The sequence below is a fragment of the Heloderma suspectum genome, chromosome 3 (genome assembly GCF_057233095.1).
Source record: "Heloderma suspectum isolate Gila_16-S chromosome 3, 16-S_ref, whole genome shotgun sequence".
Lineage (NCBI taxonomy): Eukaryota > Metazoa > Chordata > Lepidosauria > Squamata > Helodermatidae > Heloderma > Heloderma suspectum.
The window spans coordinates 226,409,842-226,425,007 of NC_139460.1; the positions used below are offsets into that span (position 1 = coordinate 226,409,842).

General features: G+C 45.7%; 1 protein-coding gene across 2 annotated transcripts in view; it reads right to left on the bottom strand.

The window, feature by feature from the left end:
• Positions 1-3,918: 3,918 nt before the first annotated feature.
• The window catches only part of KIF11 (kinesin family member 11), a 58,314-nt gene continuing 47,066 nt past the window's right edge, over positions 3,919-15,166 (bottom strand). For both annotated transcript variants that reach the window (XM_084845872.1, XM_084845876.1), the window contains exon 22: positions 3,919-4,080. In XM_084845872.1, the coding sequence (XP_084701998.1) occupies positions 3,952-4,080 (129 nt within the window). In that variant the 3' untranslated portion in view covers positions 3,919-3,951. The remainder of the gene's footprint in view (positions 4,081-15,166) is intronic.

Genomic DNA, 15,166 nt, shown 5'->3' on the forward strand with positions numbered 1-15,166 from the left:
GATGGACTTCGCGGAAGGCTGCTGCCGGCTGCGCCGAGGCCCGTTCGTCTCCCGGAGGGCGCGCGCGGGCGGGCGCTGATTCAGCCCGGCAGCAGCCTGACGGGTCAGGCGTCAGACACGTCGGGCAGGGCTCATCCCTCTGCACACGTGGCGGGTTCGTCCTGAATTGTGCCAGGCTCAGGCTGGGAGAGTAATCGCGGGAGGACGGGGCTAGGTGCGAGGCAAAACGAAGAGGATGCGGGACCACCGCAGCCTCCCTCCCTTCCCTCATTGACACTGGATTTTCGTGAAAGAGATAATAGTAATACAAACTGAAAAGATTTTCCAGCTCATTCCAAACAGGTTTACTCGGAAGTAGGTTTTCCAGCAAGGGAAAAGCAACCTGGTGTGCCCGCCAGATGTTTTGGGCTGCAACTCCCATAAGCGCTAGCCAGCATGGTTGATGGCCGGGGAAAATAGGAGCTGTAGTCCAACACATTTGGAGCACACTGGGTTTATTCCTGTATATTTCAGTGGCGCCATCTACAACACGACCCCACGCACGCTTATCTGCCAGTTAAGCCCCGTTGAACTTCAGAAATAGCCCTGAATGGCCGAGACCTGGACTGAAACGCGCAGCCGGATTCTACTTTTTACTCGGAAGGAAGCCCTACTGAGTTCGAGGGGACCCTTCTCCCCGCCGTCAAGCCAGTGTGCCGAAACGCTTGCAAACCAGCTTAACAGTGGGGACTCGGGGCTGATCTGTTTCCAGGCGGGTGCCTGGACCCCAGGAAGAAAACGCGACTCCCAAGAAAAGCCGTCTTGTTTAAACTGCGCCAGCATCATTCGACGGCAGGAGAACTTTTCTCCGAAGCCAAGGGTGGCGTGCCTCCTCCAGCCCAATTTCGGAGAAGTTCTTGGGAGCCACATTCCAGGGAGCGGGGAAAGCAAAGGGGTGGGGGTCAAAGGCAAAGGGGTGGGGCCAAAAATGTCAGCATATTATAGGTTAAAGCTCTTTCTGCCAGTATCTGAGCCTTAGGGGAGGCATCTCAACCTTTTAGAATGGGTGGGTGGGGGTGCACAAAATACAAGAAACTACCAATCAATTGGTGATGGGGGGGGGGAGAAAGGTGGTAGAGCCAGGGGAGGCTGGCGGGCTCATCCAGGGACCCCTGGAGGGCCGGATTTGACCCCAGGCCTGAGGTTCCCCATCCTATCCTAAACCATTTCCTCCTCCTAGACTCTTTTATAAAATACCCTCTTCACAGTTGCTAGAAAAACACTTTCAGGTATGTTGCAAAGTTAATGGATTGTATCCTAGACAGCATAGCAAGAAGCAGAGACATCACCTTGTCGACAAAGATTCGTATAATCAAAGCTACGGTTTTCCCAGTAGCAACGTATGGCTGTGAGAGCTGGACTATAAGGAAGGCTGAGTGCCGAAGAATCGATGCTTTCGAACTGTGGTGCTGGAGAAGACTCTTACGAGTCCCCTGGACTGCAAGGAGGTCAGATCAGTCCATCCTAAAGGAAATCAACCCTGAGTGCTCATTGGAAGGACAGAGACTGAAGCTGAAGCTCAAATATTTTGGCCACCTAATGCGAAGAGAAAACTCTCTGGAAAAGACCCTGATGCTGGGAAAGACTGAAGGCAAAAGGAGAAGGGGACGGCAGAGGATGAGATGGCTAGATAGCATCACTGATGCAGTGAATATGGACTTGAGCACGCTCCGGGAGAGAGCGCAGGACAGGAAGGCCTGGCGTGCTATGGTCCATGGGGTCACGAAGAGTCGGACACGACTGAACAACAATCCAATATTATTCTAACTTCAGTACTACTCATTTCAATGGGCCTACTCTAAGTAGGATGACCATTGGCTACAACCCAATGTCTCCAAGCAAACAACTATAGTTTCCACCACCAGCCCTTCCTTAACCTTTGCCACTTGAAAAATTATCTAGAGAAAATATAGGGGACAATTTTCTCCTTTGAACACATGTATTTCCATATATCTGTAAATATATTGCAAAAGTTGAAAAGTGAGCACATGGGGGGGGGAGCGGGAGAGAGATTGCTAAGGAAAGGCAGCTGTTCCATTTGTGTGTTTGTTTCTTGTTGTCACTAAATATTCCCCAGTATAAATCCACACGGGGATGAAGAGGAAGAAAAATCAGAGTTCAGTCAAATTAGAGTTCAGAAGAGGAGGTGCAGCTGAGGGAAGTAAAATGTAATTGAATATACACCTCAGGCCCCCAACAGCACGTGGATTCTGTAATCAGCCTCATTGACTTCTATGGAATTTTCACTCGAGCGAGCCTTCATGGTAAAAGGCTGCTTCAAACAACTGCCAACAGTTCGCCTCCGTCGCGTTTGCTAGCATCTAATAAATTTTATATATATATATATATATATATATATATTTGAATGAATATGATGAGGCCATTCTTTTGATTGCTTTTCTTCTGTCTCCAGTTATGTCCCTTAAGGTGGTGCTTATTTTCTCCCCTCCAAGGGAATTAGCTATTATTTTCCTCTGGAAGCGTTGGATTTGCAGTTTGATTTACTTAATACGTCTGCAATAATAGCAATAATAACAATTAAAAAAACCAACGACCCGGGTCGCCCTTTGGAATAACGAGGTGTACAAGAGGAACTAATCAAGGCTCTGCCTGCCTCCTCCGTGGGTCTGTTTCACAAGCAGCCCCATCAAAACGTGGAGCTCAGCCTTGAAGGTGATCCAAGCCCAGGTTCGCTGGATTGCTAGGAGTGGGAACCAAATAAACGGGGCCGGGGGGGGGGGGAGATTATTCTTTTCTGACTTTTATACAGGCGTTAGGCCTTGTTAAAAGGAAGTTTCAACAGCCAAGTTATTGCATTCCTGGGTTACTGCATAAGCCCCAGGAAAGGGGGGGGGGGGCGACAAAGAAAAAGGGAAAACAAAGAAAAAGAAATACCACGCTTAAAGTTTTTCCGATCCAATCGGACTTTTCTAGAGGCTGGGAAACGATTAGCTCCAGCCCTCCACGAAATGTCGCATTTATGGAGCTACATAATTTTTAATATCACTCTCGTCGGTTTTTATAGGCGATTGTATTATTTTTTTAATAGCCATCGGGGGGCTCCAAAAGCCCTGCTTTCCACCACCCCCTCGCTCTCGAAAGCTGTCCGCATCACTTTTTTCACACAGTCAGAACTCATAAAATTGAACAGTTGTGACTTTTTAATACAAGAGGGCTTGAAGTTTCAATATTTCCACTCTGCTGGATACTCAAACCAATAAAAATACATGGGATTTTAATTATTTTCTGGATAAAATAAAACTTCCTCCCTCCCCCTTTTCTTTTCTTTTCTTTTTAAAGTATGGGAGAACATATGTTTGGTTCTCCCGTTGAAGTCGCTTGCTCAGGTAACTCCCAGCTTCCAAGAAAACCGGCAAACAATGCGAGAGACCAGAGGAACGCACGTCGAACAACCCGTGTCAACAGAAATCCTTTGAAGGCTCCAAGGTCGCCCTAGGGTGCGCGCGGGGTGGGGCGGGAGATGTGCGCTCCATCCCAGTTCAGTCTTCGGAATCCTGTGGCATTCCCTGTTTAAAAAAACAAAACAACACGCCACCGCGCTATCGATACTGACCACACCCGTAAGCAGTAGCAGCAGTCGACTCACTGCGTACATTGGCACGTCCATTTGTGGCTCCAGTCCTTCCTTTCACACGCTTTCAATGCAATGCGCAAATTGGCACAGGGTTGCGCAATGAACACGGGATAGCTTGAAAGAACGAGTCTGGCAAATAGGTATAGAGGAACAAAACGGACTGTCCGTTCGGCAGGTGGGAGGCGGGGTGAGGGGGGCTGTTTAATTTTGATGATCACGTGGTGTGGACTCCGATGGCAAGAGATGCTGGTAGTTCATGGCACAAACATTGCGCTCTCCCCCACCCGCAGCTGTTCTCTCCATCGTATGAAAATACACTACAGCTTTACTCCTCTCCCTGTTCCGATCTTGCTTTGGAGGTGTTGCCATTTCATATTCTGGAGTATTTGATATTTCCATATACTTAAAGACGTGTTACATCTTGCGACAGCAAAATTGTGGGAGATCTGGAGAGTCCAGAGAGCATCATCAAGCTGGATGCAATTAATATAATTACACCTAGCACCACCACATACTGGTCTTTGTTGCTATTTATTCGGTCAGTCACTTCCGACTCTTCGTGACTTCATGGACCAGCCCACGCCAGAGCTTCCTGTTGGCCGTCGCCACCCCCAGCTCCCCCAAGGTCGAGTCCGTCACCTCCAGAATATCATCCATCCACCTTGCCCTTGGTCGGCCCCTCTTCCTTTTGCCTTCCACTTTCCCTAGCATCAGCATCTTCTCCAGGGTATCCTGTCTTCTCATTGTGTGGCCAAAATACTTCAGTTTTGCCTTTAATATCCTTCCCTCAAGTGAGCAGTCTGGCTTTATTTCCTGGAGTATGGACTGGTTTGATCGTACTGGTCTACAAACAACAAAAAGTCTTGCAGCACCTAAAAGTCTAGCAAATTTATTCTGCATAAGCATAAGCTTTTGTGGACTACAGTCCACTTCATCAGATGCACGTAGTATTGTGGAGAATTTCAGGTTTTTAAACAGAACATATTTGGGAGGAGGGAGAACTGTAAACAGTGAGGTCAATTTATTTATTTATTTATTTATTTATTAATATCCCGCCTTTTCCCCAATACTGGGACTCAAGGCGGTCTTACAACATTAAAACTTCTACAGTTAAAACCTATGAATAGAAATATAAATACAACTATACAAAAGTTAAAAATGTAATTAAATCATCAATATTAAAATTGTAAAAGTATTAAAACATTAAAAGACAACCACCACAATAAAAATAATATCCATATGTCACATTTTCACAGGTCCAGACTAGTTATCCCCAAAGGCCTGCTGGAACAAAAAAGTTTTTGCATTCGTTACCTTGTCGTGGTGCTGGAGCTTGAGCACCTCAATGACGTCATGAGCTAAACCGTGAAGGGACACCCAAGACGGGAAGGTCATGGCAGAGAGGTCAGACTAAATACAATCCCTGGGGAAGGAAATGGCAACCCACCCCAGTATTCTTGCCATGGAAACTAAATGGATCAGTACAACCAGAGATATGTCGGTATACCATTGGAAGATGGGACTCCCAGGTTGGAAGATGGTCAAAATGCTACTGGGGAGGAACAGAGGATAAGTTCAACTAACCCCAGATGTGATGACGCAGCTAGCTCAAAGCCGAAAGGACAGCAAGCAGCCGATGGTGCTGGTGGTGAACGACGAATCCGATGTTCTAAAGATCAACACACCATAGGAACCTGGAATGTAAGATCTATGAGCCAGGGCAAATTGGATGTGGTTACTGGGGAGATGTCAAGATTAAATGTAGACATTTTGCGTGTGAGTGAACTGGAATGGGCCACTTCACATCAAATGACCACCAGATCTACTACTGTGGACAAGAGGACCATAGAAGAAATGGAGTAGCCTTCATAATTAATAATAAAGTGGCTAAAGCAGTGCTTGGATACAATCCAAAAAATGACAGAATGATCTCAATTCAAATTCAGGGTAAGCCATTTAACATCACAGTGATCCAAATATATGCCCCAACCACAGATGCTGAAGAAGCAGAAGTAGATCAGTTCTATGAGGATCTGCAGCATCTACTGGATAGTACACCAAAAAAAGATGTTATTTTCATTACAGGAGACTGGAATGGTAAGGTGGGTAGTCAAACGACACCTGGAATTACAGGCAAGCATGGTCTGGGAGAACAAAATGAAGCAGGACATAGGCTGATAGCATTTTGCAAAGACAACTCACTGTGCATAACAAACACTCTCTTCCAACAACCTAAGAGATGACTTTATACATGGACTTCACCAGACGGTCGACACCGAAATCAGATTGACTACATCCTTTGTAGCCAAAGGTGGCAGACATCTATGCAGTTGGTAAAAACAAGACCTGGAGCTGATTGTAGTTCAGATCATGAACTTCTTATTGCACAATTTAGAATCAGACTAAAGAGAATAGGGAAGACCCACAGATCAGCTAGATATGAGCTCACTAATATTCCTCATGAATATGCAGTGGAGGTGAAGAATAGATTTAAGGGACTAGATTTAGTAGATAGGGTCCCGGAAGAACTATGGACAGAAGTTCGCAACATTGTTCAGGAGGCGGCAACAAAAAACGTCCCAAAGAAAAAGAAAACCAAGAAGGCAAGATGGCTGTCTGCTGAGACACTGGAAGCAGCCCAAGAAAGAAGCAAAGCAAAAGGCAACAGTGATAGGGGGAGATATGCCCAATTATATGCAAAATTCCAGAGGTTAGCCAGAAGAGATAAGGAATTATTTTTAAACAAGCAATGCGCGGAAGCAGAAGAAGATAATAGAATAGGAAGGGCAAGAGACCTCTTCCAGAAAATTAGAAACATCGGAGGTAAATTCCAGGCAAAAATGGGTATGATCAAAAACAAAGATGGCAAGGACCTAACAGAAGCAGAAGAGTTCAAGAAAAGGTGGCAAGAATATACGGAAGATCTGTACAGGAAGGATAGTAATATCGGGGATAGATTTGATGGTGTGATCAGTGAGCTAGAGCCAGACATCCTGAAGAGTGAGGTTGAATGGGCCTTAAGAAGCATTGCTAATAACAAGGCAGCAGGAGATGACGGTATCCCAGCTGAACTGTTTAAAATCTTGCAAGATGATGCTGTCAAGGTGATGCATGCCATATGCCAGCAAATTTGGAAAACACAAGAATGGCCAACAGATTGGAAAAGATCAACTTGTATCCCCACACCAAAAAAGGGAAGCACCAAAGAATGTTCAAACTATTGAACAGTGGCACTTATTTCACATGCCAGTAAGGTAATGCTCAAGATCTTGCAAGGTAGACTCCAGCAATTCATGGAACGAGAATTGCCAGATGTACAAGCTGCGTTTCAAAAAGGCAGAGGAACTAGAGACCAAATTGCCAGTATCTGCTGGATAATGGAGAAAGCCAGGGAGTTTCAGAAAAACATCTATTTCTGTTTTATGGACTATTCTAAAGCCTTGGACTGTGTGGATCCTAACAAATTGTGGCAAGTTCTTGGTGGTATGGGGATACCAAGTCATCTTGTCTGCCTCCTGAGGAATCTGTATAACGACCAAGTAGCAACGGTAAGAACAGACCACGGATCAACGAACTGGTTTAAGATTGGGAAAGGGGTATGGCAGGGTTGTATACTCTCACCCTACCTATTCAACCTGTACGCAGAACACATCATGCAACGTGCTGGGCTTGATGAAGCCAAGGCTGGAGTTAAAATCGCTGGAAGAAACATTAACAATCTCAGATATGCAGATGATACCACGTTGATGGCTGAAAGCGAGGAGGAGCTGAGGAACCTCATGACGAAGGTGAAAGAATAAAGTGCAAAAGCTGGGTTGCAGTTAAACCTCAAAAAAACCAAGATTATGGCAACCAGCTTGATTGAGAACTGGCAAACAGAGGGAGAAAACGTGGAGGCTGTGACAGACTTTGTCTTTCTAGGCGCAAAGATTACTGCAGACGCTGACTGCAGCCAGGAAATCAGAAGTCGTTGACTTCTTGGGAGGAGAGCAATGACAAATCTTGATAAAATAGTGAAGAGCAGAGACATCACACTGACAACAAAGGTCTGCATAGTTAAAGCAGTGGTGTTCCCCGTATGGCTGTGAGAGCTGGACCATAAGGAAGGCTGAGCGAAGGAAGATAGATGCTTTTGAACTGTGGTGCTGGAGGAAAATTCTGAGAGTACCTTTGACTGCAAGAAGATCCAGCCAGTCCATACTCCAGGAAATAAAGCCAGACTGCTCACTTGAGGGAATGATATTAAAGGCAAAACTGAAGTACTTTGGCCACATAATGAGAAGACAGGATACCGTGGAAGGCAAAAGGAAGAGGGGCCGACCAAGGGCAAGGTGGATGGATGATATTCTGGAGGTGGCGGACTCGACCTTGGGGGAGCTGGGGGTGGCGACGGCCAACAGGAAGCTCTGGCGTGGGCTGGTCCATGAAGTCACGAAGAGTCGGAAGCGACTGACTGAATAAACAACAAACGAAAACATATCAAGGAGGGTGCCACTCTCACCTCCCTGGGAAGTGAGTTCCAGAGCCTTGGGGCAGCCACCGAGAAGGACCTCTCCCACATTCCCACCAGGCATGCCTGTGATGATGGCGGGATGGCGAGAAGGGCTTCCCATGAAGATCTCAGGGCATGAGTAGGCTCATAGGGGAGAATACGGTCTTTCAGATAACCTGGACCTGAGTCAAATTGGCTTACCCAGTGCCAGAATATTTATTATAGGTAAAAGCTGTACTGTGAATGACCACTGTTAATAACATGATTGCCAGCATCAGTACTTTGTGCACTGAATTTCCTTCTAACCTCACTGTTTACAATTCTTCCCCCCTCCGCACCATATATACTGTATAAAAACCTGAGGCTCTCCATAATACTCCATGCATCTAATGAAGTGGACTGTAGTTTATGCCAGAATAAGCTTATAGAATCATTGGGTTGGAAGGGGCCTACAAGACCATGGAGTCCAACCCCCTGCTCAGTGCAAGAAGACTGATTCCCAGGCAGTCTCCCATCCAAGTAATAACCAGGGCTGACCCTGCCTAGCTTCCGAGATCAGACAAGATCAGATCAGGATAATGCCAGAATAGAATTTGTTAGCCTTTAAGATACCACAAGACCAACATGGCTACCCCACTAGAAATCTGTTAGACTGGTCTAAGGACTCTGTTCAGCATCAGTTAACAATCACACACATCCTCTCCAGTTCCAATAGTCTGTAGGGTCTCTAATGGATTTTTAGAAAGCATTTTCACAAGACTACAGTTCCCAGTCTCCCTTGCAGGAAAGCTTTGGCTATGACAGTGTTTTAGAACCCATGACCACATGTCATGTGCCTTCTTTTGGCCACTAACTCTCAAGAAAGAGATCGAGGAATTACTACTCACAATAACCCACTGAAGCCATCCTCATCACAGCGATGTAGCTGTTAACAAAAGCTTAGCAGTCTGTTTAGGGATTGTGAAGAAGAGATAGCCACACATACATGCACACACACCATCATATCATTGCTTATATAAGTCATAATTGTGAAAGGCTTGGCTTGGCTTGGCTTAACCTGAGCATTTCAGGGCTCATCCCAATATTCTTTCAGTACCAGCCAGCGCTCAACTGAAGGAAGATTAAAAAAACGAAACAAACGAATTTTTAAAAGCATAGCTTGTTCAAGGGGGGGGGGAGCCAACACTTATGCAGCTATCTTAGGCACGTTTACCTGACAGTAAGCCCCATTGATAGGCAGAGATCAAATCGCCAACATTCGCTGCATCATGGAGAAAGCAAGAGAATTCCAGAAAAACGTCTATTTCTGCTTCATTGACTATGCTAAAGCCTTTGATTGTGTGGATCACAACAAACTGTGGCAAATTCTTCAAGAGACGGGAGTACCAGACCACCTTACCTGTCTCCTGAGAAACATGTACGAGGGTCAAGAAGCAACAGTAAGAACTAGACATGGAACAACCGAGTGGTTCAAAATTGGGAAAGGAGTACGACAAGGCTGCATATTGTCACCCTGCTTATTTAACTTATATGCAGAGTACATCATGAGAAACGCCGGGTTGGATGAATCACAGGTCGGAATTAAGATTGCTGGGAGAATTATCAACAACCTCCGATATGCAGACGATACCACCCTAATGGCAGAAAGCGAAGAGGATCTCAAGAGCCTCTTGTTGAGGGTGAAAGAGGAGAGTGCAAAAGCTGGTTTTAAACTCAACATTAAAAAAACTAAGATCATGGCATCTGGCCCCATCACTTCCTGGCATATAGAAGGGGAAGAAATGGAAGCAGTGACAGATTTTATTTTCTTGGGCTCCAAGATCACCGCAGACGGTGACTGTAGCCATGAAATTAAAAGACGCTTGCTCCTGGGGAGGAAAGCTATGGCAAACCTAGACAGCATAGTAAGAAGCAGAGACATCACCTTGCCGACAAAGGTCCGTCTAATCAAAGCTATGGTTTTCCCAGTAGTAATGTATGGCTGTGAGAGCTGGACTATAAGGAAGGCTGAGTGCCGAAGAATTGATGCTTTCAAACTGTGGTGCTGGAGAAGACTCTTACACGAGTCCCCTGGACTGCACGGAGGTCAAATCAGTCCATCCTCAAGGAAATCAACCCTGAGTGCTCATTGGAAGGACAGAGACTGAAGCTGAAGCTCCAATATTTTGGCCACCTAATGCGAAGAGAAAACTCTCTGGAAAAGACCCTGATGCTGGGAAAGACTGAAGGCAAAAGGAGAAGGGGACGGCAGAGGATGAGATGGCTAGATAGCATCACCGATGCAATGAATATGAACTTGAGCACGCTCCGGGAGAGAGCGCAGGACAGGAGGGCCTGGCGTGCTGTGGTCCATGGGGTCACGAAGAGTCAGACACGACTGAACGACTGATCAACAACAAAGCCCCATTGATTCAATGCCATGTAGACATATATAGGATTGCTCTGTTGGTTTAAAAAATGAGAGGTGCCTTGGATGAAGACTGCCTGAAAACAAACAGTGTTCAACCTAGAAATGCTTCTCCCTAATCCAGTGGTTAGCTGGCCCTCCAATCACACCTGCAGCCATAAAACATATCAGTGGCCACCGATATATCCCTCTCTCATTGGTTCTCTTGACTGCAGACCTTCCAATGGAAGTCAATAGAGTATGAACCCATTTCATTGATGTGTGTTGGAAGCCAATGAGAGGGAAGTCACATGCCTTCCCACTCCAGTCCTGGACCAGAATCCCCCAAGTGTGGTCAACTGTAGCTTCTCCATCAGTGGATCTCCTGCGCCTTCTCACTTATGTTTCTGTGGGGAGGCATCATAGCTCAGTGGAAGAGCCCATGGTTTGCACACAAGTTCATGTGTGCCATGTTCAATCTCTGGAATCATAGAATTGGAAGGGACAACAAAAGTAATCTAATGTAGCCTTCCCCATCCTGGTGCCCATCAGATATTTTTCTATAATTCCCAGCATTCCTGACCATTGGCCATGCTAGCTAGGGCTGATGAGGGTTGCAGTCCAAAACAACTGGAGGGAAAGCTACACACTGATGGAGCAAATCTGTTACAGCATAAACATAAGAGCCACGCTGGATCAAACCAAGGGTCCATCTAGTCCAGCATTCTGTTCACAAAATGGCCAACTAGCTGTCAACCAGGAACCCACAAGCATGCCTGAAAGGTGGCCATCCAGACTCTGGTTGAAAACCGCAAACGACTGAGGGACCACCACTGAGGCTGCTCCACCACAATAGTGGGCTAGATGGATCAATCAGTGGTCTCAGAAGCAGCATAAGGCAACTTCATATGATAAAAGCCTCTGCCATCCCTCCAGCCACCTTTCTTTATCCCATCTCTTTTCTTCCCCTCTGCCTATACTCTGTTTCTTGGGGTTGTATCCAGTGGTAATCTTACCTAAAGTAGACCCATTGAAATCTACGGGGCTTACATTAGACAACCCATTAGATCTGAGCTGGGCAACTTGTGGCCCTCCAAATGTTTTAGCCTACAACAACTATCAGTCTTAGACAGTATAGCCAATGGTGAAGGATCATGAGAGCTGAGGCCAAAACATCTGGAGGGTCACACCTTGCTCACCCCTGCATTAGATACAATCCTTGGTGACCTCATTATTTAAGCCCTTAACTATTGTAGAGGAGAAACAATGCCGGAGAGGCTGATCCAGCGCATATTTTATTTGGAAGTAAGTTCCATGATTATCAATGTGACTTTCTCCCAAGTAACTGTGAGCAGGATTGCAGCCCTCTTTTAAACACTAAGGGCTCAATCCTATGCATGTTTGAACAGAAAAAAGTCCTACAACTCCCAGCGTTCCCCAGCCAGCATAGCTGGCTTTTCTCCGTTTAAACATGCCTAGGATTGTGCCCTAAGCATGGTTTCTAAGGCTTAAAAGTCTCTATGTACACACATGTACATTTTTTTTCCAGATTCACAGAGGCATCTTCCACAGGATCATTTGTACAGTGGATCTTGAGAGATATGGGTCAATATCCTAGTACAGTTATGAACACACAAGGCAGCTTTAAAACAATCAGACTCTATCTGCCTCGCCTTTCCGATCAGTAGAATTAGGGACAGTTACTTTTGTCCTAGTGGTGTAGTAACAATGAAAGAGATTGTGTGAGACGTACCCTTTTAATGATACGGTAGTGGGCTATAAATCTAAAATCATACCAATTCAGGGGCTAATGGCTCTCTGTGAAAGTTAAGAAGAGGGTGGACTAAGTAATACAAATTACATCAATTAGCAATGCTTCCAAGACCATAGGCTTTCACAGATTTATTTAACAGGAGGTCATTTTTATCTTCTCAGATCATTTCAGTAGCAGCACAGAGGCTGATGTCAAAAGGAAGCCTCTTATCTCTGATGCTATGGCACAGTCTTCACCAGAGACTGTCTCCCCTCCTCTCCAGAACAAACAGTTCACCTGACTGGGTGGTGCCATCTCATCTTGTTGACTTTCTCTTATAATTGCTGGTTTATCAGCAAACACCCCAATCTACCTTGAATTAAAAGCAAAATACACGAATGCACAGGTGGCTGTTCATGCACAGCCAGCAAGGCAATAAAATGATGAAATAATTGAACATCTTTGTCGGAAAATGTGGGTCAGCTTCCCCATCTCAGCTTTTTTCAGGTCATATAATTTACCTGTTTCAATGAGGGATTTATCGATGTATCACCCAAGAAATCAGGTCAAAATTTTGGAAATGTAGATATTATATATTTCACCTACCTCCTTCTTTGTAACAAAAAGCCCCTTCTCCCTGCACCCCCCAATAAAGAGATAGCAGGAATTTATTTGCATTTCCATCACTCCCTCTATTTTCAGTGCTGAGATGAGTACAGTTGCTTATGTAGCCAAACCAGAACCACGTATGCACAAAAGGGCAGTAGCTCCTGACTTGGGGGAGCCCGTGTTTGCAATAGTACAAAAAATCTTTTCGGGGGGGGGGAGAACTATGGGAGGGGAAAGTGTGCCAAACAGCCCAATGAGCATGCTCAGTGACAATGGAATGCTGACTGACTGTTGTGAAGGTGGGGAAATGGAACACTGAGAGGGAGGGAGGGGGAATGGAGTGTCCTAAACAGGAGCACTCCACACTGCAACATTTTGCTGCAGTCCCCCACATGGAATTCCTTAGAGGTTCTTCATATTCATTCATCAGGGTTAAAGCTGTACCACCTGCATTTGTGAAATGTATTCAGAAAGGAGGTGTGAATGTTTAGAATGCACAGAATAACTTTTTATAAAAATGTCTTATTTATGACTGTAGCCAGCACCCATGTTAGCTAAGGGGTAGTGCCTTGGACATACATTAAGGACAGCTGTATTGAAATCCAAATGCCACCATTGACTCAGTGGGTGGACAGCTCACAGTTCTTAGCCTTTGGGGTGGCTCTACATAAGCACCAGATGGAAAGAGAACTGATCCTCCATCATAGTATTATTCTCATGATGAATAAATCACAAAAAGTTGTCAACGGCCCCAAGCAATAGATCTCAAGCAAGCAGAAACCCATGAAACCGCAGAGTACACAGGCCATCCATGCTTGTGGTGAAGCTGATTGCCCTCTTCGTCCTAAGAAATTTGCTTTCACTATGCATACGCTCCCTTGTGAAGCTGTGCCTTTGGCTCGTTGGGGATGTGAGTGGCCTCTTGTGGTGGGTTTGCATTAACAAGGCAAAGTCAAGCAGTGGCTCCATTGGGGAGAGCGTCTCATCACAGAACTGTGTTCCAGAGTCCCCTGCAGCAGAAGTGCGCAATCTGTCACCCAGAGCCCTTTAAACAACAGTGTATAATCTGCTTTTTGTCCACTTCAGGTGGACAAATCTTAATTCAGCACCTCCATTTCCTACAGCAGGGATGGGGAACCCATGGCCCTCCAGAGGTGCTGGACTACAACTACCATAATCCCTGACCATTGGCCATGCTGAGTGGCGCTGATGGAAGTTGAAGTCCAACAACATCTGGAGGGCCACAGGTCTCCTCCCCCTGGTCCTACAGCTAAAGGAAGTATTCTAAACCAGCACCCTCACATAGCCCTTCCATCAGAATTATGCCACTGATTCTTAAAATTGTTATGTAGCATCCCCTGCATCTGTGATCCAAATGTAGACACTGGGTAGAAGGCAGCATAGGTTTGAAAATGACCATCTGCTTCCTGTACCATGTTACAGCACTCTCAAACGGGATATCCCCATCTAAATTGTCACTTTTAGGTACCACTTGGAAGAATGTCTTTAGTATAGAAAATCCACAGGTGGACAATATTTTTATCAGGGGCAAAGTTTGAAAGAATGGGCAAGTGTTTGAGTTTTCCAGAACCCTCCATCAGGCTAGGTGGCATGGTATAAAAAGCAGGGAATGGGGTGGTGGCGGAATTCCCTGCTTTTTGTACCACCCAGCCTGATGTAGAGTTCTGGAAAACTCAAACGCTTGCACATTCATGGGGAATCTTGGTTGGCAGTAATCAGTGCTGGTGTCAGGTTAGGTTTTGGAGGGCCTTTGGGCAAGGCACCCTCAATGGCCCCGCTCCCTCTGTGAGTCCACCGTCTCACTGCCATTGTCACCAGTGAAGGTAGTACGCAGGATTTCTAACCTTGGATTTGTACCACTCTGGCAAAACTACAGTTTCCAGGATTATTTGGGGAAGCCATGATAGTTGCATCAATTTTAGATTGGTTTAAATTTCTAGTGTAAATGTGCACGGATTTATCAGACCTATGAAGGAACGGTGTTTGAGGCAATCCCAGTTTAAAAACTGATGGTATTTACTGCTAGAATTTACTTTCAATGCTTTGGTGCCCAGTCTTTCCAGTATTGTATAAACCATGCACATGGCAAAGGAATAAGGGCACTGGTGGTGCTTTTCCTCATCACATATGCGCTTACAGAGTAATCACCCAGGGGAATTACGGCTCCACCAAAGGCACAGCAATATGGGTACCACAGCGGATACACCATAACAGATGTGCAGACCGAGGGCCAAAGTCAGTTCTGACGATGCTCTCGGAGGCTGCATTCCA